Source organism: Amblyraja radiata, chromosome 7, assembly GCF_010909765.2.
Source record: "Amblyraja radiata isolate CabotCenter1 chromosome 7, sAmbRad1.1.pri, whole genome shotgun sequence".
NCBI classification, from domain to species: Eukaryota; Metazoa; Chordata; class Chondrichthyes; order Rajiformes; family Rajidae; genus Amblyraja; species Amblyraja radiata.
In genome coordinates, this window is record NC_045962.1 from 6,069,707 (window position 1) to 6,095,799 (window position 26,093).

Below are 26,093 nucleotides of genomic sequence, written 5' to 3' on the forward strand. Positions count from 1 at the left end.
TCCTGCACTCAAATTCACATGAAGCACCTCCGATACCTCCCTCCCCTTTGGCCCTTTCTTGATCCCAGTCTCCATCACAGGAGATAGCCCATCGACTGACGTCTATTAGAAACCCACTGACTCCCACAGCTACACTTCTTCCCACCCTGCCTACTGCAGACTCAATAGGTGCAGGAGGAGGCCATTTGGCCCTTCGAGCCAGCACCGCCATTCAATGTGATCGTGGCTGATCATCCCCAATCAGTTCCTGCCTTCTCCCCATATCCCCTGACTCCGTTATTTTTAAGAGCCCTATCGAGCTCTCTCTTGAAAGCATCCAGAGAACATGCCTCCACCGCCCTCTGAGACTCCATCCCCTACTCCCAATTCCTTCATCTGCACCCAAGATGAGGTGTTCCATACCAGGCCATCTAATTATTCTTTTGGGAACGGGGGTTCCCATCTTCTATCATAGATGAGATCCTCACTCATGTCTCTTCGGTATCCCGCAGCTCCGTCCTTGCTTCCCCCACCCCGAGTCCTTACCTTTCACTCCATCACTCCAACAGCCATCGCAAACAGCACATAATCCAGCGACATTTTCGCCACCTCCAACAGGATCCCACCACGAGTCACATCTTCCCATCTCCACCTCTTTCCGCAGAGACGGTTCCCTTCGCAACTCCCTGGTTAACTCATCACTTCCCACCCAAACCACCCCTTCTCCAGGTATTTTTCCCTGCAAGCACAAGAGATGCAACACTTATCCCTATTCCTCCTCTCTTGACTCCGTCCAAGGACCCCGACATTCCTTTCTAGTGAGGAAGAAGTTCACTTGCACCTCATCTACTGTATCCGCTGTCCCAGGTGTGGACTCCTATTAGTGAGACGATCGTTTCGCTGAACGTTTCTACTGATTTCACCTCGGCCTATGTGCTCTCCCTGTTACTAAACACTTTAACTCCCCCTCCTATTCCCATACTGACCTTTCTGTCCTGGGACTCCTCCATTGTTAGAATGAGGCCCAACGCAAATTGGAGCACCTCATATTTCACTTGGGCAGCTTACAACCCAGTTTAGTTTAGAGATACTGCGCAGAAACAGGCCCTTCGGACCACCGTGTCCGCGCCGACCAGCGATCCCCGCACATTAACATTATCCTACACCCACAAGGGACAATTTTTACATTTACCAAGCCAATTAACCTACAAACCTGTACGTCTTTGAAGTGTGGGAGGAAACCGAATATCTCGGAGAAAACCCACGCAGGTCACGGGGAGAATGTACAAACTCCATACAGACAGCAGCTGTAGTCGAGATCGAAGCAGGGTCTCCGGCGCTAAATTCGTTGTAAGGCAGCAACTCTACCGCTGCGCCACTGTGACCACCCAAGTTGATTTCTCTAGCTTCAAGTAAGCCTTGCTTTCTCTCTCTGTCCCTCCACCACTCTAGTTCTCCGACTAGTTTCACTGTCCTTAAGATTAACTTTACTGATTGTATGCCTCCTTGTCACCTTCCCCTCAGTTAACAATGAACCATTCTACATTTCCTTATCGTCTGCTTTGATCTGTCGTTTTCACACCTGACCCTTTCATATCTCTCGTTTCCCTCTCCCGACTTTCACTCTGAAGAAGCGTCCCGATCCGAAACGTCACACATTCCTTCGCTCCGGAGATGCTGCCTGACCCTTTGATTTACTCCTGCATATTGTGTCTATCTTTGGTGTATACCAGCATCTGGTGGTTCCTTCCCACATGAATATATAGACCCTTGCTTTAAAATGCAGCATTGGCAATCCTAGGATTGAGAGGTAGGGAGATCATATAGATGTTATTAGCCATTTCCAGATACATCCTTCAGCAAAAAATAAGTTAACTTAAAGGTTATTGATCAGAACAGCTAGCTCTTTAGACCAGTTAGCCTGACATAGGTGGTGGGGAAGTTGCAGGAGTCAATCATAAAAGATGAAATAGCAGCACATTTGGATAGCATTAACAGGATCGGTCAGTCAGCATGGATTTACGCATGGGAAATCATGCTTGACTAATCTTTTGGAATTTTTTGAGGATGTAACCAGAAAAATGGACGAGAGCCAGTGGATGTAGTGTACCTGGACTTTCAGAAAGCATTCACAACTGGGCAAAATTAAGGCACATGGTTTTGGGGGTAGAGTGCTGACATGGATAGAAAATTGGTTGGCAGACAGGAAACAAAGAGTAGGGATTAACGGGTCCCTTTCAGAATGGCAGGCAGTGACTAGTGGAGTTTCGCAAGGCTCGGTGCTGGGAACGCAGCTATTTACAATGATTTAGACGAAGGGATTACAAGTAACTTTAGCAAATTTGCAGATGACACAAAGCTGGGTGGCAGTGTGAACTGTGAGGAGGATGCTATGAGAAAGCAGGGTGACTTGGACAGGTTGGGTGAGTGGGCAGATGCATGGCAAATGCAGTTTAATGTGGATAAATATGAGGTTATCCACTTTGGTAGCAAAAACAGGAAGGCAGATTATTATCTAAATGGTGTCAAGTTGGGGAAAGGGGAAGTACAATGGGATCTGGGGGTCCTTGTTCATCAATCAATGAAAGTAAGCATGCAGGTACAGCAGGCAGTGAAGAAAGTGAATGGCATGTTGGCCTTCCTAACAAGAGGAGTTGAGTGTAGGAGCAGAGGTCCTTCTGCAGTTGTACAGGACCCTAGTGAGACCACACCTGGAATATTGTGTGCAGTTTTGGTCTCCGAGTTTGAGGAAGGACATTCTTGCTATTGAGGGAGTGCAGCGTAGGTTCACAAGGTTAATTCCCAGGATGGCGGGACTGTCAAATGCTGAGAGAATGGAGCGGCTGGGCTTGTGTACTCTGGAATTTAGAAGGATGAGAGGGGTTCTTATTGAAACATATAAGATTATTAAGGGTTTGGACACGCTAGAGGCAGGAGACGTGTTCCCGATATTAGTGGAGTCCAGAACTAGGGGCCACAGTGTAAGAATAAGGGGTAAGCCATTTAGAACGGCGATGAGGAAACACTTTTTCCACACAGAGAGTTGTGAGTCTGTGGAATTCTCTGCCTCAGAGAGCGGTGGAGGCTGGTTCTCTGGATACTTTCAAGAGAGCTAGATAGGGCTCTTAAGGATAGCGGAGTCGGGAGATATGGGAAGAAGGCAGGAACGGGGTACTGATTGTGGATGACATGGTCACATTGAATGGCGGTGCTGGCTCGAAGGCCTACTCCTGCACCTATTGTCTCTTTCTTCACAGATATTGTCTGACCTTTGCATTTCCAGCTATTTATTCTACGATATGGAAAACAAAAGCAGAGCCACTGGAAATTCATATCATCGTTTTGTCACTGGGTCAATTTCTTGGAATGTCATCCCGACGTGCACAGAATTTTAGTTTAAAGAAACAGGCCCTTCGTCCCGCCAAGTCGGCAACGACCAGCGATCCCCGCACATTAACACTACCCTACATACATTAGGGACATTTTTGCATTTATAACCAAGCCAATTAACTTACAAACCTGTACATCTTTGGAGTGTGGGAGGAAACCAAAGATCTCAGTGAAAACCTATGCAGGGCACGGGGAGAACGTACAAACACCGTACAGACAGCACCCGTAGTCGGGATCAAACCCGGGTTTCTGTTGCTGTAAGGCAGCAGCTCTACCGCTACGCCACTGTGCCCACTATTTTCATAAGTATATTGCCATCAATGGAAACACTTGCTCAGATTTACTTTGTTTTCATCCATGATCCTGTTGAAACTTGTGATGTTAATTATTTGACTATGTTTTTCCAATTAAAAGGTGAAGTGAGGTTAAAGCAGCAGATTTAGCAAGTGTAGTGTTATGGGGCTGTCCCACTGCGGCGACCTAATCCGCGAATTCAGACGAGTTTGCCCTCGAAGCATACTCGCAGCATGGTCGACACGAGGTCCTAGATCTTTGAAACTCTCCATCATGCTCGAGTGTAGTCCCCACGTACTCAAGGCCTCAGCTACGTCGCGGTGTATTTTTCAACATGCTGAAAAATGCCCGCGAGTAAAAAAAGGTCGCCATGGAAAAAAATTGATTTTTTTAAAAACTCGGTTTAGTCGAGGTAGGTCGTAGATCGGCATGTTAGTCAGTCAAAGGTAATCGAAGGTAGTCGTAGATAGTCTTCAACATAGTCAAAGGGACGTCGAAGGAGATCGTCTTCACTCCACTATTCGGTGTCCAATTTTCCCGAAGCTAGTCTTCAACATAGTCGAAGGAGGTCCAAGGAGGTCTTCCACGTAGTCCAAGGAGGTCTTCAACATGACACTTTTTCAAACTCTCCTAAACTCGCCAATTAAGTCGTCGCAGTGGGACAGCCCCTTTAGGGTTCATGCGTTCCAGTGATGCTGTTGGAGGTTATCTCTACAAGGTACGCCTCTGGGTGGTCTCCGGACACCCCATCAACAGAAAGGAATGGTGGATCTTCAGGTTTCCATGAAGGGATATGTTCACTCCCTCTCCTCTCTTTCATTCCTTTTCCCACAAACACCTCATCATCTTTTGGATCCCTTCTGATATAGCAGCTTGTGAGTTACACTGATCAACTGGAGTCCCATTGTGGCTAACTGCATCACCTGTGGGAAATTCAGCTGCACATTTAGCAGGCTGCATTCATTCCCACAGATGGAACAATTTGGGTGCTAAACAACTTTAATGCACCATTTATTTAAAAAAAAACAATGGTAATGTGCAGAGATGTGTCAATATAATTTGGTTGCAAGAAAATTCAATGCCAAGCCTTCCAGCATTAAAAACAACTAAACAGCCAAAGCTCTCATCATGAAACAGTGTGATGCATCATAAAAGTAGTACCTGTATAAGTTTTGTACAACACTTTCTCTTATCCATTCTCAATAAAAACACAACTGTTCTCCACACAGAGAAATTACATTTAAAAGTGGCTTTATTTGAATTATTTTACTTCTGTAAACAATGCAATCTTCTGCAAACACTGATGACTGAATATTATCTGTGATCAAACTTCACTGCAGCAAGTGTACTTTTTAAATGACTCATATCAGGTAGATATGTGTAATCAGAAAACACAATTAATCCTCCTAATGCCCATATTAAAATAGGGATAGAGTATATTGGCAGTTCCCAGTTAGCTTGCTAAAAAGTAGGCACAGCAACAGTTGGTCCTTCTTTGGCTGAAAAACTCATTCTACTTGTTTCACAGCAATGGAATCGGTTTTACCACCAAAGATGTTTCACTGATTCAAACATTGAATCCTCTCCTCATGAGGCACACTTTCCTCATCTTAATTTGTTTTTCTTTTAAAAAAAGTTTGTATCTGTTCTGACGATCTATAAGGCTTCCCAAAAATAAAGGGCACATTTTAAATATGATTGCCTGTGGCATCTAAAGATAAATACACATTTTAATTTTTTGGAGTTAATTAGATATTGAAATGAATTATCATCAAATATAACCAACATAAAGGCTTGGGGTAATTCTCTGCCTCTCAACACTAAAGAGACCCACAGCACAAAAAATGTGAAAACTTTTGGTGGTATTTTTGCCACGATTGCACTTATGTTGTTCATCAATAACTGAAGGCCTGAATGTAAAATATGTGATTGCAAGGGCTTTACCCAAAGTCTGGCCAGAGGCCATCTCCTTATTACATAGCATTGTAATCACACCGGTATGCATGGCGAAGAACCACATTTCTCTCACAAGCTTCCACACCTACCAACAGTATAAAAACTCAGAGTAATCTTCAAATGCAGCATATCTCCCTTTAAATCAAATGTTAAAAGAAATAATGTTAATATAATAATTTAGATTTTAGGATCCCTGCTATTCATGCTATGAGCAGGTTTTTCAAAACATAATGTGGACTGTCATTGGCAGGGAACAAGAACATAGGAAGTTGCTGCAAGACATTCATTCATATTACAGGTTTTGGAAGAATGCCTTCTGATAGTAACACACTGGCGGCTGTCAGTCCCACGGTGAAAACCCTCCCATTTCCAAGCTCTGCCAGCACGATGCCTGCATTGTAATCCTGAGAGGCTTCTTCTGTATAATTTTGAAAATAAAACAAAAGACTTCAATTCTGCCTCCATCTCTAATACCAAACAAACCATTAGCCAATATAAAATCGGTCCATATTTGCCAGGATAACGCCTGCTGAAACATTTTCAGAATAAATATATTATAGTCTGATCAGATCTGGCATGCCTTTAAGGTTCATGTTGTCTTTTCAGCATATATCTGGCACCAGCACCAGAAATAGCAATAGTTAACACTGATGAGCAGTGAGAGCATAAGAACCTTCAATCAAATTGCAGCAGCCTTGTAGTAGAAACCAGTACTTAGGATGATCATTCATGTTGCTGGCACAGGCTCCAAAACCAGTTGGTAAATACTGAGCTGCACAATGTAATCTGTTACCTGTATTTCCTGATATTTCACGAAAGGATATTGACCATCAAAAACATAAGATTTCTTTAAGCAGCCTTTTTTTTTTAAATGTTCAGCTGCCCCAACTTTTGATTCTGGAGAAGATTGAGCAGGAGGTCCATGCATTTAACAAATTTCTCTTTTTAGAATTCCAATCTTGTGAAACAGGCAAACATGTCCCTGCTACTTGAATGGAAGCAAAGCTTTAACCTGATCTGTGTCTGAAACCAGGACCTTCCCTGTTCCGTGATAGCTCAGGAGTCTCCCCATGCCAGGATAATGTTGAGCAATGGGTACCAGCTGATTCTTTGGTTGCACACATGGAGTGTATGAAGATCTTCAGTCTCCTGGTCTAGCTATTTCACGCATGCGGGGCTCAGGTGCAGGCAGAATCCCATCTTCACACTCCTCTTTCACTTGGCGAATATAACTGTCATGGGCTAGAATTACATTGGAAAGAAATACAGAGTAAGTAATATCATCCATCCATCAAGCCAACAATAAGTTAAGTACTATACATTTTTTTCCAGAGGGATCGGGAAACAATTCAAATTTGTTTTATGGATACAATTTCATATATAGGACATTAAAAAAAAAGGAAATGGTGAAAATATTCAGCAGGTCAGGCAGCATCTGCAGACAGAGAAGCAGAGTTAAATGTTTATGGTCAATGACTCTTATCATTGTTCATTTTACTTTCCAGACACTAACAGACCTGGTTGAATACAGTATAGCAAAGTGTGGAGTCATTCATTTTGTAAGTAGGAATAAAGTAGGAATAACTATTTTCTAAATGGGGAGAATTCAGAAATCGGAGGTGCAAAGGGACTTGGGAGCAAAGATCCTACAGCAAGCAAGATAGTGCAGTCCTGCTAAAACCAATGGGCTGACTAAAATTAGTATGCTATGGAGCGGAATGTCAGCCTTTTCGGGCCGGGTAGGGTTGGGGTTGGGGCTGGGGTGAGGAGCGGTGCTGGGCCACAGCCTTGCAGCCTTGCCGCCAGTACCGCCGCCTCAGCGCCGTCGCTTCCAAAGATCTTGAAGCAGTTTACAGCAGAGCAGTATGCAACACTAGTAGATGTGGACGCCATGGCCAAAGCAAAGATACGAGTGCGGAAAAGGAAGCCGGTTACGGAAATGGGGCCGAAGATTACCCATGAATCTACCTATGACCCTACTACGTCTTTTTCGTCGAGTGCACTATCTTGCTTGCTATAGGATCTTTGCTTGGGAATGCTGGTGCAGGATTCCCAAGAGGCTAATTTGTAATCATTTAATTGCACTAATTTAATTGGTAGTAAGGAAGGCGAATGCAATGCTTGCATTTATTTAGAGAGAACTAGAATACAAAAACAGGGATGTAATGCTGAGGCTTTATAAGGCACTGGTCAGACCGCATTTGGAATATTGTGAGCAGTTTTGTGCCCCATATCTGAGGAATGATGTGCTGGCATTGGAGAGGGTCCAGAGGAGGTTTACAAGAATGATCCCAGGAATGAATGGGTTAACATATGATGACCATTTGACGGCACTGGGCCTGTACTCGCTGGAGTTTAGAAGCATAAGGGAGGACCTCATCAAAAATTACCGAATAGTGAAAGACCTGGATAGAGTGCATGTGGAAGGGATGTTTCCACTAGTGGGAGAATCTAGGACTAGATGCCATAGCCTCAGAATAAAAGGACGTACCTTTAGAAAGGAGACGAGGAAGAATTTCTTTGGTCAGAGGGTGGTGAATCTGTGGAATCCATTGCCACAGACGGCTGTGGAGGCCAAGACAATGCATATTTTAAAGGCAGAGATTGACAGATTCTTGATTAGGAAGGGCATCAGGGGTTATGGGGTGAAGGATGGACAGTGGGGTTGAGAAGGAAGGATAAAGCACCCATGATTGAATGACGGAGTAAACGATGGGCCGAATATAAGCTGTGTTTCCAAATCAGTAGGTTATTTTTCAAACAATGGCCTCTAACAATAATGTAGTGTTAACGTGTTGTAAACTAACTTTCCTAATATATCACATGAACTGAATCAATTTGAGTTAATTGTTTGATTATTGCACCTCACCCTCAAAAGTTAATACAGGACTCATGGAAATGAATATTGCTTGCCACAGTGTAATTCAATGTTTACAAAGCACTAGTATTATTTTTCAAACAGCATTTAAATAAAAACTAATAATAACGCGTTGTAATCTAACTCTTCTGATATACCTCATGAAGCTTAATCAATGGGAGTCATTAATTTGATTGTAGCACCCTGCCCTGAAAAGTTATTGCAAAATTCATGGAACAGAATGCTGCTTGCTGCAAACAGCAGTGCTTTTTCAAATTCAATGTTTTCAAAGCAGTAGTTATTTTTCAATCTATGGCATCTAACTATAAAGTAATTACTGACAATGTGTTGTAAACTAACTTGACGTATCACATGAAGCTGAAGTGATTGGATACATTTACTTGATTTTAGCATATTGCGAGATTCATGAAGGTGAATGATACTTGCTGCAAAAAGACAAATTCTGTGGTTCCAAAGCAGTAGAGTTATATTTTCAAACAACGGCCTAACAATAATGTAGTTAGTAATAACGTGTTGTAAACTATCTTTCCAAATTCTGTTCCTAGAACTTATGAACATGCTGAATATTTCCAGCATTATATCAAATGTTCAATCTCCAGAGTTTTTTGATTTACCATTATTTAGGGCTTATAGTCTGCAGTATATCATCAGTGAACCTGTATGACAAATAAAGGGGTTAAAGTTATCTTGGACAGCAATTTTCCAGGAGTGTTGCATGAGGGAATGGGTTGAAATCAGCTGTGGAAAGTCAAGGTAAATATCCCATCCTCTGAGAATTGGAAATGGAGGGGAAATATTTCACTTCACTGTAACCAACACTCACATTTAACTGTGCAGGGAAGAACTGCAGATGCTGGTTTATATCGAAGGTAGACACAAACTGTTGGAGTAACTCAGCGGGACAGGCAGCATCTCAGGAGAGAAGGAGTGGGTGACATTTCGGGTCGAGACCCTTCTTCAGAACTCAAATGTAACTCATGACAAAATGATAAAAGGTTTCTTCTCTACAACAGCCATTAAAATACCTTGACAATTAGGTAATCAGCTTTTAAAATTTTTTTTTTGTCATATTGTAAAAGAGCACTAGAATGGATGACCTACTTTGTGCAGGTAGTTCAAGAGTCAAGTGTGTTCTATTGTCATATGTCCCGAAACAGAACAATGAATTCTTACTTGCAGCAGCACAACAGATATGTAACAGATAGTTCTGCTATAACGTGTGTTTCCATAGATTAGATATAACGAGTGATGAATTAGGGGAAAATATTTATATTACATGGGTCAAACTGGTTATAACACAATCAGAAGCTAGTGAACCACTTAAAAGTTACTTTGGAAATTGACAAACAGAAAACAATTTGTCTTGGATTTGAACAATAAAGAAAAAATACTGTTTCCATTTAACCTCCCTGCAATAATAAGCTACTATTGTCTCTCAAGAACATAGCTGTTATTTTAGCTGCAGATGGCCATTGAAGTTAACAATCAATTGCTATTATTAACAATTGGCCAATGAACCTCAATTAAATAATGGAATATACAACATTTAATATTTTAGCTTGCAGTACCAAAAGTTATGTTATTGCTATTACAGGGCTCGAAATTAGCGGTTGCCCGGGTGCCATTGACCACCCAAAGTGCCGCCGGGCAACCTAAACGCCGACTCATTTTGCCCGGCTTGGCACGCAAATACTGGTTTATATCGATAGACACAAAAAACTGGAGTAACTGGGTCAGGTAGCATCTCTGGAGAATAGGAACGTGACGTTTCGTGTCGGCAGCTGAATTCCTCTAATATCTTTGATTGCGGGGCAAAGATACTAGGTGCGTGGTGACGAAGGGTCGGAGTGAATGACGGGCCCCGAACAGCGGCAACAGCGGCTGCGACAGCGGCTCCACCGCCTCCTCCTCCCGCACCCCGCCCGGTGGAAGGAGACCTCCCTCTCCCTCCCTCCTCCCGGCCACGGCGTGCGAGAGGGGTTGTTTTGAAAGCGCCGTTGGCGGATTGGCAAGCAATGGCCGCTATTGTCCTGATAACGGCCGCTGCCTGCAAATCCGTTAACGGTGCTTTCAAAACAACCCCTCTCGCACGCCAAGACCTGGAGGAGGGAGAGGGAGGTCTCCTTCCACCGTCTGAAGCATCTGAACCAAAGACCCTATAGCTATAGGACCTTTGAGCTGCACCGCTCGGCCTCGCACCTTCCTGTCGGCTGGAGGAGGGGAGGCGGTGGCGAGGAGGCGGCGGCACTTTGGCGTTGGACAGGGACGGCCAAGGCAGCTGGCGATATTGTCCGAGGAGCGCTGATGTTCCTTCCTCCCCACCTCCTCTGCCCCTCCACCCCCCCCCCCTCTCTCTCTCTCTCTCTTGTACGCCCCCTCCACCCCTCTTATCCTGGGACCCCGCCTCTCCATCCAGCACTGATCCCCATTCCCTCCTCTATTGTCCTCACTGACATCCCCTGTGCTCCCCTCCCCATCTACCACCCCCCCCCAATCTATTCATCACCCTACCCACCTCGCATTGATTCCCCTGCCACCGCCCCTCCCCCCCCCCCCATCCATCTAACACTGGTCCCCCAATTCATCCTGTACTGACCCCCCTTCCCATCCACCCTGCACTTCGCCCCCCATTCATACTGCACGAATCCTCCCATTCATCCCGTACTGATCCACCCTCCATTTACCCTGCACCAATCCCCCCATCCATCCTGTAGTGATCTCCCCATTCATCTTTTACTGATCCCTCATTCATCCTGTGCTGATCCCCTCATGCATCCAATACTGATCCCCTCATTCATCCTGTAGTGATCCCCCATTCATCCTGCACAGACCCTCCGATCCACTGTCCTGACCCCCCCCCCCATTCATCCTGTACTGATCCCCCCCATTCATCCTGTACTGAACCTCCCATTCATCCTGTACTGATCTCCCCCCCCCCCATCCATCCTGTAATGATCCCCCGCATTCAACACCTCTGACATCACCGTGCTCTCCCCTCACAATTTTACATACTCCAACCAACACGTACTAATTCACCTGCTTCAAACCATCCATTCCGCACTGATTGCCTTCTCAACCCCCCCCCCCCCCCCCCACATGGTCTTCAGAGCGAACATTGACTATGTTAGATAACGGAATGCAATCAAATGTGTTTTAATTCCCAATGTTATTATTTGTTTTGACTCCTTTAAACATATTACCAAAATAACATTTGCTGCAGTTATGTCCTTTGGCCATCTCTTGTCAGTTAGTCTAATGCTTAACCTGTCAGATGGGTATAGTCGGTTTTAACAGCTATTATCATAAAATGCCTTTAGAAATTTCCTTGCAACCTGTATATTTTGTTATGGATAAATTATGTGGGAAGCCAGAGTGTTTCTATACCAATAGCAATAACGACCCAAGCCATGTCATGGTAATTTTCGGTCCTTCACAGAAAACATGCTTGCATCAATCTGTAGTGTGCATGGTTAAGCATATATGTTATCAAGGTCCTGGATTTATTGACACAGGTTGATCATATGCTGATTAATCCAACCACATTTTTGTTTGGAAGTGGAAAGAACTAATAGAAATTGCATTAATTGCAACGTGTAAAAAGAATTAAGATATTGTATTATAATTTTGCTGTATGTCATTGTGGTATATATCATGTCATGATTGGTGAATATGTTTGGTTTGTGAGTTATTTGAAGCAGAAATATTATGTGAATGTAGACAAAAGTGCTGGAGAAACTCAGCGGATGCAGCAGCATCTATGGAGCGAAGGAAACAGGCAACGTTTCGGGTCGAAACCCTTCTTCAGACTGATGGGTTTCAGCCTGAAACGTTGCCTATTTCCTTCGCTCCATAGATGCTGCTGCACCTGCTGAGTTACTCCAGCACTTTTGTCTCGCTTCGATTTTCCAGCATCTGCAGTTCCTTCTTGAACATAATATGTGAATGCTTCATTGAGCATAATTCCGACTGGTAACTACGTACTTCGTCCGAGCACATTATCACACGCGTCATGCAAACCGTCTTAAATGACCACCTAAAATGTCATTTGGCACCCTAAAAAGCTGTCAAGGTTGCCCGGCTGGCGACAGGGAAAAAAAGTTAAGCGAGAGCCCTGTATTACTGAAAATCCTAACGAAAAAATAACTTTGTAATTGTGAGTGTGAAACTCTCTAGCACCCTTTGCCCCACTGACAGAATTGTCTTGATATTAGTTTTCTACAAGACAACGTTTTGCCCCTGTCCCACTTAGGAAACCTGAACGGAAACCTCCGGAGACTTTGCGCCCCACCCAAGATTTCCATGCGGTTCCCGGAGGTTTTTGTCAGTCTCCCTCTCCGGCAACCACCTGCAACCTCCGGGAACCGCACGGAAACCTTGGGTGGGGCGCAGTCTCCGGAGGTTTCCGTTCAGGTTTCCTAAGTGGGACAGGGGCAAAACGTTGTCTTGTAGAAAACTAATATCAAGACAATTTTGCCAGTGGGGCAAAGGGTGCTAGAGAGTTTCACACTCACAATGACAAAGTTATTAAGTCTCCGGAGGTTTCCGTTCAGGTTTCCTAAGTGGGACAGGGGCATTTAGGAACCCAACCATCATGTTATAGCAAACCTATATGTACTATCTATATAATTAAAAGTGTCATCTTGACCACTTCCTGTTTGCACTGTTCTTTGATTTTAGAAAAAAAACGCATATGGCTGTGATTTTTTGGCCATCTTACTCAGAGACCTCCTCCGCTGTGCAGGTCCCGAGGATTTTTCCCATTGATGAAAAATAAAAGTTATTAGTGTTTAAAAAATGTTGGGATTCTCTCTCCTGTCAATCACCGCCATGAAGGCCACACCCCTTCCGGGGGGTGGGGGTCTATAAAACCCGGAAGTCTGGACGTAGCTCAGTCTGTCTGCAAGATGGCGAGTGAGTGGTCACGACTCTCAGTCTGAGCTGGGCAGCTACACAACACTGAGTGTATACTGACCTGTGAGTGGCCTTAATGTGGATGAAAATGAGGTTTGGTTTGAAAATGAGGTTTGGTTTGAAAATGAGGTTTGGTTTGAAAATGAGGTTGGTTTGAAAATGTGGTTGGTTTGAAAATGTGGTTGGTTTGAAAATGTGGTTGGTTTGAAACTGAGGTTGGTTTGAAACTGAGGTTTGAAAATGTGGTTGGTTAGCTCTGAGCTATCAATATTTCAAAGACGTTTCCTCAATTATGGCCTGATAATGGCAAAAAAACTAATTTAAATTTTGGAAAAATGCATCCACCCCAACTCTTAAAATGTGGATCACAAGCATGTCTGAGACGCTACATCTTGAAGATATGAGACTGGTCTTAGCAGAAAAATCAGAGCAATTTTTAAAGATATGGTCTCCTTTCATTGATTCATTACAAGCATAATATGGTGCAACACAACTTCGGAATTAAACCGATTTACGGACAGGGTGATGAGTGTGGTGAGAAACGAAGTAGGTATATCAACACGTTTTGGTCTTTTTTTTCTTTTCTTTATATTATTTTTCGTCTTTGTCGTTCTATTTATTTATTTATTTTTATGTTTTTAGTTATTCTCTCTGCGACTACACTCTTTGGTAGTTTAGGGGGTTACACATTCACTAGCTCTTTCACTCTCTCTCTTTCTTGCTCTTTTTCTCTCTTTCTATTTCATTTTTGTCAAAATTCAAATGGAAGATGTACAATAAATGTATTTTGTCATATGCCATGGTTAATACTACTGTGCATTGCTTCTAATAAAAATATTATTTTTAAAAAAAAGAAAATGTGGTTGGTTTGAAAATGTGGTTAGAAAATGAAGTTTGAAAATGAAAATGTGACTTAAAAATGAAAATGTGGTTTGAAAATGAAAATGTGGTTTGGTATGAAAATGTGGTTGGTTTGAAAATGTAGTTGGTTTGAAAATGTGGGTTGGGTTGAAAATGAGGTATGTTGAAAATGTTGTTGGTTTGAAAATGAGGCTGGTTTGAAAATTTGCTTTGTTTGAAAATATGGTTTGAAAATTACGTTGGTTTGAAAATGTGGTTTGACAATGAGGTTTGAAAATGAAAATGTGGTTTGAAAATGAAAATGTGGTTTGGTTTGAAAATGTGGTTTGAAAATGAAAATGTGGTGTGGTTTGGTTTGAAAATGTTGTTGGTTTGAAAATGAGGTTGGTTTGAAAATGTGGCTTGTTTGAAAATGAGGGTGGTTTGAAAATGAGGGTGGTTTGAAAATGTGGTTGGTTTGAAAATGCTGTTGCTTTGAAATGTGGTTTGGTTTGAAAATGAGGGTGGTTTAAAAATGTGGTTTGGTTTGAAAATGAGGGTGGTTTGAAAATGAGGGTGGTTTGAAAATGAGGTTGGTTTGAAAATGAAAATGTGGTTTGAAAATGAATTTTGAAAATGTGGTTTGAAAATCAAGTTTGAAAATGAAAATGTGGTTTGAAAATGAAAATGAGGGTGGTTTGAAAATGAAAATGAGGTTTGAAAATGAAAATGTGGTTTGAAAATGAAAATGGTTTGAAAGTATGGTTTGGTTTGAAAATGCGGTTGGTTTGAAACTGTTGGTTTGAAAATGAGGTTGGTTTAAAAATGTGGTTGGTTTGAAAATGAGGTTGGTTTGAATATGAGGTTGGTTTGAAAATGTGGTTGGTTTGAATATGAGGTTGGTTTGAAAATGTAAATGTGGTTTTGTATGAAAATGTGGTTTGGTTTGAAACTGTTGGTTTGAAAATGAGGTTGGTTTGAAAATGTGGTTGGTTTGAAAATGAGGTTTAAAATGAGGGTGGTTTGAAAATGTGGTTGGTTTGAAAATGTGGGTTGGTTTGAAAATGAGGTATGTTGAAAATGGGGTTGGTTTGAAAATGTAGTTGGTTTGAAAATGAGGTTGAAAATCATTTCAAATGTGCTTTGAAAATGAAAATGAGGTTTGAAAATGAAGTTGGAAATGAAAATGAGGGTGGTTTGAACATAAGGGTGGTTTGAAAATGAAAATGAGGTTTGGTTTGAAAATGAGGGTGGTTTGATCATGAAGGTTGTTTGAAAATGAGGGTGGTTTGAAAATGCGGTTGGTTTGAAAATATGGTTGGTTTGAAGTGGTTTGAAGATGAGGTTGGTTTAAAAATGAGGATGGTTTGAAAATGACGTTGGATTGAATAAGAAAATGTGGTTTGAAAATGAGGGTGATTTGAAAATGTGGTTTGGTTTGAAAATGAGGGTGGTTTGAACATGAGGGTGGAATGAAAATGTAGTTTGAAAATGAGGTTGGGTTGAAAATGAGGGTGGTTTGAAAATGTGGTTGATTTGAAAATGAGGTTGGTTTGAAAATGAGGTTTGAAAATGTGGTTTGAAAATGAAAACGAGGTTTGAAAATGAAAATGTGGTTTGGTATGAAAATGTGGTTGGTTTGAAAATGTGGGTTGCAACGTTTGAGAATGTGGGTTGGTTTAAAAATGTGGGTTGGTTTAAAAATGTGGTTGGTTTGAATATGAGGTTGGTTTGAAAATCTAAATGTGGTTTGGTATGAAAATGTTGATTTGAAAATTAGGTTGGTTTGAAAATGAGGGTGGTTTGAAAATGTGGTTGGTTTGAAAATGAGGTTTGAAAATGAGGGTAGTTTGAAAATGTGGTTGGTTTGAAAATGAGGTTTGAAAATGTGGTTGGTTTGAAAATGCGGTTTAAAAATGAGGTTGGAACTGTTGGTTTGAAACTGTGGTTGGTTTGATAATGGGGTTGGTTTGAAAATGAGGTTGATTTGAAAATGAAAATGTGGTTTGGTTTGAAAATGTGGGTTGGTTTGAAAATGAGGTTGAAAATCATTTCAAATGTGATTTTTGAAAATGAAAATGTGATTTGAAAATGAAAATGTGGTTTGAAAATTAAAATGTGGTATGGTTTGGTTTGAAAATGAGGGTGGTTTGAAAATGAGTGTGGTTTGAAAATGAGGGTGGTTTTAAAATGAGGGTGGTTTTAAAATGAGGGTGGTTTGAAAATGCGGTTTGGTTTGAAAATGAGGGCGTTTGAACATGAGGGTGGTTTGAAAATGTGGTTGGTTTGAAAATGTGGTTGGTTTAAAAATGTGGTTGGTTTGAAAATGTGGTTGGTTTGAACATGAGGGTGGTTTGAAAATGTGGTTGGTTTGAAAATAAAAATGTGGTTTGAATATGTAGTTTGAAAATGAAATGTGGTTTGAAAATGAGGTTTGAAAATAAAAATGTGTTTTGAAAATGAAGTTTGAAAATGAAAATGTGGTTTGGTTTGAAAATGTAAATATGGTTTGGTATGAAAATGTGGTTTGGTTTGAAAATGTGGTTTGTTTTGAAAATGTGGTTGGTTTGAAAATGTGGTTGGTTTGAAAATGTGGTTGAAAATCATTTCAAATGTGATTTTTGAAAATGAAAATGTGATTTGAAAATGAAAATGTGGTTTGAAAATGAAGTTGGAAAATTAAAATGTGGTATGGTTTGGTTTGAAAATGAAGGTGGTTTTAAAATGAGGGTGGTTTGAAAAATGGTTGGTTTGAAAATGAGGGCGTTTGAACATGAGGGTGGTTTGAAAATGTGGTTGGTTTGAAAATGTGGTTGGTTTGAAAATGTGGTTGGTTTGAACATGAGGGTGGTTTGAAAATGTGGTTGGTTTGAAAATAAAAATGTGGTTTGAATATGTAGTTTAAAAATGAAAATGTGGTTTGAAAATGAGGTTTGAAAATAAAAATGTGTTTTGAAAATGAAGTTTGAAAATGAAAATGTGGTTTGGTTTGAAAATGTAAATATGGTTTGGTATGAAAATGTGGTTTGGTTTGAAAATGTGGTTTGTTTTGAAAATGTGGTTGGTTTGAAAATGTGGTTGGTTTGAAAATGTGGATAGTTTGAAAATGTGGATGGTTTGCAAATGTGGTTGTTTTGAAAATGTGGTTGGTTTGAAAATGTGGTTGGTTTGAAAATGTGGTTGGTTTGAAAATGTAAATATGGTTTGGTATGAAAATGTGGTTTGGTTTGAAAATGTGGTTTGTTTTGAAAATGTGGTTGGTTTGAAAATGTGGTTGGTTTGAAAATGTGGATAGTTTGAAAATGTGGATGGTTTGCAAATGTGGATGGTTTGCAAATGTGGTTGTTTTGAAAATGTGGTTGGTTTGAAAATGTGGTTGGTTTGAAAATGTGGTTGGTTTGAAAATGTGGTTGGTTTAAAAATGTAGTTTGGTTTGAACATGAGGGTGGTTTGAAATCTGGTTGGTTTGAAAATGAAAATGTGGTTTGAAAATGAGGTTTGAAAGGAAGGACATTAGTTTGCAGGATGTGGAATCGGTATGGGTAGAGCTGCGAAACACTAAGGGGCAGAAAACGCTGGTGGGTGTTGTGTACAGGCCACCTAACAGTAGTAGTGAAGTTGGAGATGGTATCAAACAGGAAATTAGAAATGCGTGCGACAAAGGCAAAACAGTTATAATGGGTGACTTCAATCTACATATAGATTGGGTGAATCAAATTGGCAGGGGTGCTGAGGAAGAGGATTTTTTGGAATGTATGCGGGATAGTTATCTAAATCAACATGTAGAGGAACCAACGAGAGAGCAGGCTATTTTAGACTGGGTATTGAGTAATGAGGAAGGGTTAGTTAGCAGTCTTGTTGTACGTGCCCCCTTGGGCAAGAGTGACCATAATATGGTTGAGTTCTTCATTAGGATGGAGAGTGACATTGTTAATTCAGAAACAATGGTTCTGAACTTAAAGAAAGGTAACTTTGAGGGTATGAGACGTGAATTGGCCAAGATTGACTGGCAATTCATTCTAAAAGGGTTGACGGTGGATATGCAATGGAAGACATTTAAAGACTGCATGGATGAACTACAAAAATTGTACATCCCAGTTTGGCAAAAGAATAAATCAGGGAAGGTAGTGCATCCGTGGATAACAAGGGAAATCAGGGATAGTATCAAAGCGAAGGATGATGCATACAAATTAGCCAGAAAAAGCAGCATACCGGAGGACTGGGAGAAATTCAGACACCAGCAGAGGAGGACAAAGGGCTTAATTAGGAAAGGAAAAATAGATTATGAAAGAAAACTGGCAGGGAACATAAAAACTGACTGCAAAAGCTTTTATAGATATGTGAAAAGAAAGAGATTAGTTAAAACAAATGTAGGTCCCTTGCAGTCAGAAACAGGTGAGTTGATCATGGGGAACAAGGATATGGCGGACCAATTGAATAACTACTTTGGTTCCGTCTTCACTAAGGAAGACATAAATAATCTGCCGGAAATAGCAGGGGACCATGGGTCAAAGGAGTTGGAGGAATTGAGTGAAATCCAGGTTAGCCGGGAAGTGGTGTTGGGTAAATTGAATGGATTAAAGGCCGATAAATCCCCAGGGCCAGATAGGCTGCATCCCAGAGTACTTAAGGAAGTAGCTCCAGAAATATTGGATGCATTAGTAATAATCTTTCAAAACTCTTTAGATTCTGGATTAGTTCCTGAGGATTGGCGGGTAGCAAACGTAACCCCACTTTTTAAGAATGGAGGGAGAGAGAAAACGGGGAATTACAGACCAGTTAGTCTAACATCGGTAGTGGGGAAACTGCTAGAGTCAGTTATTAAAGATGGGATAGCAGCACATTTGGAAAGTGGTGAAATCATTGGACAAAGTCAGCATGGATTTACAAAAGGTAAATCATGTCTGACGAATCTTATAGAATTCTTCGAGAATGTAACTAGTAGCGTGGATAGGGGAGAACCAGTGGATGTGGTGTATCTGGACTTCCAGAAGGCTTTCGACAAGGTCCCACATAAGAGATTAGTATACAAACTTAAAACACACGGCATTGGGGGTTCAGTATTGATGTGGATTGAGAACTGGCTGGCAAACAGGAAGCAAAGAGTAGGAGTAAACGGATCCTTTTCACAATGGCAGGCAGTGACTAGTGGGGTACCGCAAGGCTCAGTGCTGGGACCCCAGCTATTTACAATATATATTAATGATCTGGATGAGGGAATTGAAGGCAATATCTCCAAGTTTGCGGATGACACTAAGCTGGGGGGCAGGGTTAGCTGTGAGGAGGATGCTAGGAGACTGCAAGGTGACTTGGATAGGCTGGGTGAGTGGGCAAATGTTTGGCAGATGCAGTATAATGTGGATAAATGTGAGGTTATCCATTTTGGTGGCAAAAACAGGAAAGCAGACTATTATCTAAATGGTGGCCGATTAGGAAAAGGGGAGATGCAGCGAGACCTGGGTGTCATGGTACACCAGTCATTGAAAGTAGGCATGCAGGTGCAGCAGGCAGTGAAGAAAGCGAATGGTATGTTAGCTTTCATAGCAAAAGGATTTGAGTATAGGAGCAGGGAGGTTCTACTGCAGTTGTACAGGGTCTTGGTGAGACCACACCTGGAGTATTGCGTACAGTTTTGGTCTCCAAATCTGAGGAAGGACATTATTGCCATAGAGGGAGTGCAGAGAAGGTTCACCAGACTGATTCCTGGGATGTCAGGACTGTCTTATGAAGAAAGACTGGATAGACTTGGTTTATACTCTCTAGAATTTAGGAGATTGAGAGGGGATCTTATAGAAACTTACAAAATTCTTAAGGGGTTGGACAGGCTAGATGCTCCCGATGTTGGGGAAGTCCAGGACAAGGGGTCACATCTTAAGGATAAGGGGGAAATCCTTTAAAACCGAGATGAGAAGAACTTTTTTCACACAGAGAGTGGTGAATCTCTGGAACTCTCTGCCACAGAGGGTAGTCGAGGCCAGTTCATTGGCTATATTTAAGAGGGAGTTAGATGTGGCCCTTGTGGCTAAGGGGATCAGAGGGTATGGAGAGAAGGCAGGTACGGGATACTGAGTTGGATGATCAGCCATGATCATATTGAATGGCGGTGCAGGCTCGAAGGGCCGAATGGCCTACTCCTGCACCTAATTTCTATGTTTCTATGAAAATAAAAATGTGTTTTGAAAATGAAGTTTGAAAATGAAAATGTGGTTTGGTTTGAAAATGTAAATATGGTTTGGTATGAAAATGAGGGTGGTTTGAAAATGTGGATGGTTTGAAAAAGTGGTTTGTTTTGAAAATGTGGTTGGTTTGAAAATGTGGTTGGTTTGAAAATGTGGTTGGTTTGAAAATGAAGGTGGTTTGAAAATGTAGTTTGGTTTGAACATGAGGGTGGTTTGAAATCTGGTTGGTTTGAAAATGAAAATGTGGTTTGAAAATGTAGTTTGAAAATGAAAATGTGGTTTGGTTTGAAAATGTAAATATGGTTTGGTATGAAAATGTGGTTGTTTTGAAAATGAGGTTGGTTTGAAAATGAGGGTGGTTTGAAAATGTGGTTTGATTTGAAAATGTGGTTGGTTTGAAAATGTGGTTGGTTTGAAAAGCGGTTTGGATTGAAAATGTTGTTTTGTTTGAAAATAAGGGTGATTTGAAAATGTGGTTGGTTTTAAAATGAGGGTGGTTTGAAAAGTGGTTGGTTTGAAAATAAAAATGTGGTTTGAATATGTAGTTTGAAAATGAAAATGTGGTTTGAAAATGAGGTTGGAAAATTAAAATGTGGTATGGTTTGGTTTGAAAATGAGGGTGGTTTGAAAATGAGTGTGGTTTTAAAATGAGGGTGGTTTGAAAAGTGGTTGGTTTGAAAATGAGGGCGTTTGAACATGAGGGTGGTTTGAAAATGTGGTTGGTTTGAAAATGTGGTTGGTTTGAAAATGTGGTTGGTTTGAAAATAAAAATGTGGTTTGAATATGTAGTTTGAAAATGAAAATGTGGTTTGAAAATGAGGTTTGAAAATAAAAATGTGTTTTGAAAATGAAGTTTGAAAATGAAAATGTGGTTTGGTTTGAAAATGTAAATATGGTTTGGTATGAAAATGTGGTTTGGTTTGAAAATGTAAATATGGTTTGGTATGAAAATGTGGTTTGGTATGAAAATGTGGTTGGTTTGAAAATGTGGTTGGTTTGAAAATGTGGATGGTTTGAAAATGTGGATGGTTTGAAAATGTGGATGGTTTGAAAATGTGGATGGTTTGAAAATGTGGTTTGTTTTGAAAATGTGGTTGGTTTGAAAATGTGGTTGGTTTGAAAATGGATGGTTTGAAAATGTAGTTTGGTTTGAACATGAGGGTGGTTTGAAATCTGGTTGGTTTGAAAATGAAAATGTGGTCTGAAAAAGTGGTTTGAAAATGAAAATGTGGTTTGAAAATGTAGTTTGAAAATGAAAATATGGTTTGAAAATGAGGTTTGAAAATAAAAATGTGGTTTGAAAATCAAGTTTGAAAATGTGGTTTGATTTGAAAATGTGGTTGGTTTGAAAAGTGGTTTGGATTGAAAATGTCGTTTTGTTTGAAAATAAGGGTGGTTTGAAAATGTAGTTTGGTTTGAACATGAGGGTGGTTTGAACATGAGGGTAGTTTGAAAATGTGGTTTGATTTGAAAATGTGGTTTGATGTGAAAACGTGGTTGGTTCGAAAATGTGGATGGTTTGAAAATGAGGTTGGTTTGAAAATGTAGTTTGAAAATGAAAATGTATTTTGAAAATGAAAATGTGGTTTGAAAATCAAGTTTGAAAATGTGGTTTGATTTGAAAATGTGGTTGGTTTGAAAAGCGGTTTGGATTGAAAATGTCGTTTTGTTTGAAAATAAGGGTGGTTTGAAAATGTAGTTTGGTTTGAACATGAGGGTGGTTTGAACATGAGGGTAGTTTGAAAATGTGGTTGATTTGAAAATGTGGATGGTTTGAAAATGTGGTTTGATTTGAAAATGTGGTTTGATGTGAAAACGTGGTTGGTTTGAAAATGTGGATGGTTTGAAAATGTGGATGATTTGAAAATGTGGATGGTTTGAAAATGTGGTTTGTTTTGAAAATGTGGTTGGTTTGAAAATGTGGTTGGTTTGAAAATGTGGTTGGTTTGAAAATGAGGATGGTTTGAAAATGTAGTTTGGTTTGAACATGAGGGTGGTTTGAAATCTGGTTGGTTTGAAAATGAAAATGTGGTCTGAAAATGTGGTTTGAAAATGAAAATGTGGTTTGAAAAAGAGGTTTGAAAATAAAAATGTGGTTTGGTTTGAAAATGTAAATATGGTTTGGTATGAAAATGTGGTTGTTTTGAAAATGAGGTTGGTTTGAAAATGAGGTTGGTTTGAAAATGTGGTTTGAAAATGAAAATGTATTTTGAAAATGAAAATGTGGTTTGAAAATCAAGTTTGAAAATGTGGTTTGATTTGAAAATGTGGTTGGTTTGAAAAGCGGTTTGGATTGAAAATGTCGTTTTGTTTGAAAATAAGGGTGGTTTGAAAATGTAGTTTGGTTTGAACATGAGGGTGGTTTGAACATGAGGGTAGTTTGAAAATGTGGTTGATTTGAAAATGTGGATGGTTTGAAAATGTGGTTTGATTTGAAAATGTGGTTTGATGTGAAAACGTGGTTGGTTCGAAAATGTGGTTGGTTTGAAAATGAGGGTGGTTTGAAAATGTGGTTGGTTTGAAAATGTGGTTTGGTTTGAAAATGTGGTTGGTTTGAAAATGAGGGTGGTTTGAAAATGTAGTTTGGTTTGAACATGAGGGTGGTTTGAAAATGTAGTTTGGTTTGAACATGAGGGTGGTTTAAAATCTGGTTGGTTTGAAAATGAAAATGTGGCTTGAAATTGTAGTATGAAAATGAAAATGTGTTTTGAAAATGAAGTTTGAAAATGAAAATGTGGTCTGGTTTGAAAATGTAAATGTGGTTTGGTATGAAAATATGGTTGTTTTGAAAATGAGGTTGGTTTGAAAATGAGGGTGGTTTGAAAATGTGGATGGTTTGAAAATGTGGTTTGATTTGAAAATGTGGTTGGGTTTGAAAATGTGGTTGGTTTGAAAATTTAGTTTGAAAATGAAAATGTGCTTTGAAAATGAAGTTTGAAAATGAAAATGTGGTTTGAAAATGAAGTTTGAAAATGAAAATATGGTTTTAAAATGAAGTTTGAAAATGAAAATGTGGTTTAAAAATAGATAATAGACAATAGGTGCAGAAGTAGGCCATTTGTCCCCTCGAGTCAGCACCGCCATTCAATGTGATCATGGCTGATCATCCCCAATCAGTACCCCGTTCCTGCCTTCTCCCCATATCCCAACTCCGCTATTTTTAAGAGCCCTGTCTAGCTCTTGAAAGCATCCAGAGAACCTGCCTCCAAAGCCCTCTGAGGCAGAAAATTCCACAGACTTTGAAAAGGAGGTTGGTTTGAAATATATTTGAAAATAAAAATGTGGTTTGAAAACGAGTTTTGAAAATGAAAATGTGGTTTGAAAATGAAAATGTGGTTTGAAAATTAGGTAGGTTTGAAAAAGAAAATGTGGTTGTTTTGAAAATGAAAATGTGGTTGGTTTGAAAATGAAGTTGGTTTGAAAATGTGGTTGATTTGAAGATGTGATTGGTTTGCAGATGTTGATTTGAAAATGTGGTTTCAAAAGGAGGTCGGTTTGAAAATGAAAATGTGGTTTGAAAATGAAAATGTGGTTGGTTTAAAAATGAGGTTGGTTTTTAAATGAAAATGTGGCTGGTTTGAAAATGAAAATGGTTTGAATATGAAAATGAGGTTTGAAAATGTGGTTGGATTTAAATTGAAAATGTGGTTTGAAAATTTGGGAGGGGTTTGAAAATGAAAATGTGGTGGTTTGAAAATGAAAATTTGGTTTGAAAATGTGGTTGGTTTGAAAATGAAAATGTGGTTTGAAAGATCAGACTGTGTTGACTGCAAAAGTCCCACTCATTCCGTGACGTAGTGGACAGGTCGCGCTGAACAACGCGTAATTTCCGGTGAGTGCAGAGGTCGTGCTGAATGCGGAAGTGTTGCTGACTGCGGAAGGCCCACATTGGAGAAGCCGCACTGAGCCGTTCAAAAAAGTATTCAAAAATGTTTACTGCCATGTATGTGGTGTGTGTGTGTCGTGGTGTGTGTGTGTGTCTGCGTATGTCGTGGTGTGTGTGTGAGGTGGAGTGTGTGCGTGAGGTGGAGGGTGCGTGTGTGTGTGAGGTGGAGGGTGTGTGTGTGTGAGGTGGAGGGTGTGTGTGCGTGAGGTGGAGGGTGTGTGTGTGTGAGGTGGAGGGTGTGTGTGTGTGAGGTGGAGGGTGTGTGCGCGTGAGGTGGAGGGTGTTTGTATGCGTGAGGTGGAGGGTGTGTGTGTGTGTGTGTGTGTGTGTGAGGTGTAGGGTGTGTGTGTGTGTGTGTGTGTGTGTGTGTGTGTGTGTGTGTGTGTGTGTGAGGTGGAGGGTGTGTGTGTGTTCAATAAATAACAAATAGTACAAATAATATAGTATTTTGTAGTTCAAAGCTTATTCACTATGTTTAATAACCTGATGGCTGTCAGGAAGAAGCTGTTGCTGAATGAGTGTGTGAGTGCATGTGTGTGCACTCTTCTTGAAATGCTGTGTAATTGGATTTGCTGGCATGTACTCTGATTGGAGTGCTGTGAGGATGGATTTGCTGCCTGCACTCTGCTTGGAGTGCTGAGGTTGGACTTGCTGCCTGCACTCTGCTTGGAGTGTTGTGAGATTGGATTTGCGGCCTGCACTACGCTTCGAGTGCTGTGAGATTGGATTTGCGGCCTGCACTGAATGATGACCTTTGAGATCAATTTTCAGATTTGACAGCTCAATCTCTCTATATTAAAATTGGCTTTTTTTATATCAAAGGCAAAGAGGCATCAAGAGGCAGTGAGGAGCAGAACACAACAAGAGACGCAACAAGAAATAAATTAATAAATCTCATCTTTAACATTTAAATTATTGTTATATTTTAAGAGTCATTCACATTTTAAACTTTAATAAATCCTTTTTCCACTTGCAATGCCTGCGTGTTTTCATCACAATGTGAACCTAATAGGCAGGAATGGCAGCGCTGTCAGAAAGCTACTAAGAGTGCATGGAGGGAGGTTGAGGGGAAATGGACTGAATGCGTGGGTGGGAGGGGAATGGCAAGGAGCAGAGTGGGGGGGTGAAGGGAGGAGGGGTGACTGAATGGACTGCCATCACACCAGCTGCGAGTGACTGAACTGCCAGTCCACCAGCCATGCGTAAGTGAACTGCCAGCCCACCAGCTGTAAGTGACTGAAGTGCCAGCCCACCAGCCATGACCGTGAACTGCCAGCCCACCAGCCATGACTCACTGAACTGCAAGTCCAAGAATCCATTCAGTCCACAATGTTCACCCTAGCCCTCTGGAAACTAGTCCCTTCAGCGCACAACACTCATACTAGCGCTCCAGAGATCCACGCAAGGATAGACTTTCCTCCTTATAACCATATAACCATATAACAATTACAGCACGGAAACAGGCCATCTCGGCCCTACAAGTCCGTGCCGAACACTTTTTTCCCTTAGTCCCACCTGCCTGCACTCATACCATAACCCTCCATTCCCTTCTCATCCATATGCCTATCCAATTTATTTTTAAATGATACCTACGAACCTGCCTCCACCACCTTCACTGGAAGCTCATTCCACACAGCCACCTCTCTGAGTAAAGAAGTTCCCCCTCATGTTACCCCTAAACTTCTGTCCCTTAATTCTGAAGTCATGTCCTCTTGTTTGAATCTTCCCTATTCTCAAAGGGAAAAGCTTGATCACATCAACTCTGTCTATCCCTCTCATC

General features: G+C 40.8%; 1 protein-coding gene across 3 annotated transcripts in view; it reads right to left on the reverse strand.

Annotated features, from left to right (window-relative positions):
- Positions 1-4,897: 4,897 nt before the first annotated feature.
- carf (calcium responsive transcription factor) overlaps positions 4,898-26,093 on the reverse strand; it is a 90,416-nt gene continuing 69,220 nt past the window's right edge. For all 3 annotated transcript variants that reach the window (XM_033023617.1, XM_033023615.1, XM_033023616.1), the window contains one exon: positions 4,898-6,861. In XM_033023617.1, the coding sequence (XP_032879508.1) occupies positions 6,835-6,861 (27 nt within the window). In that variant the 3' untranslated portion in view covers positions 4,898-6,834. The remainder of the gene's footprint in view (positions 6,862-26,093) is intronic.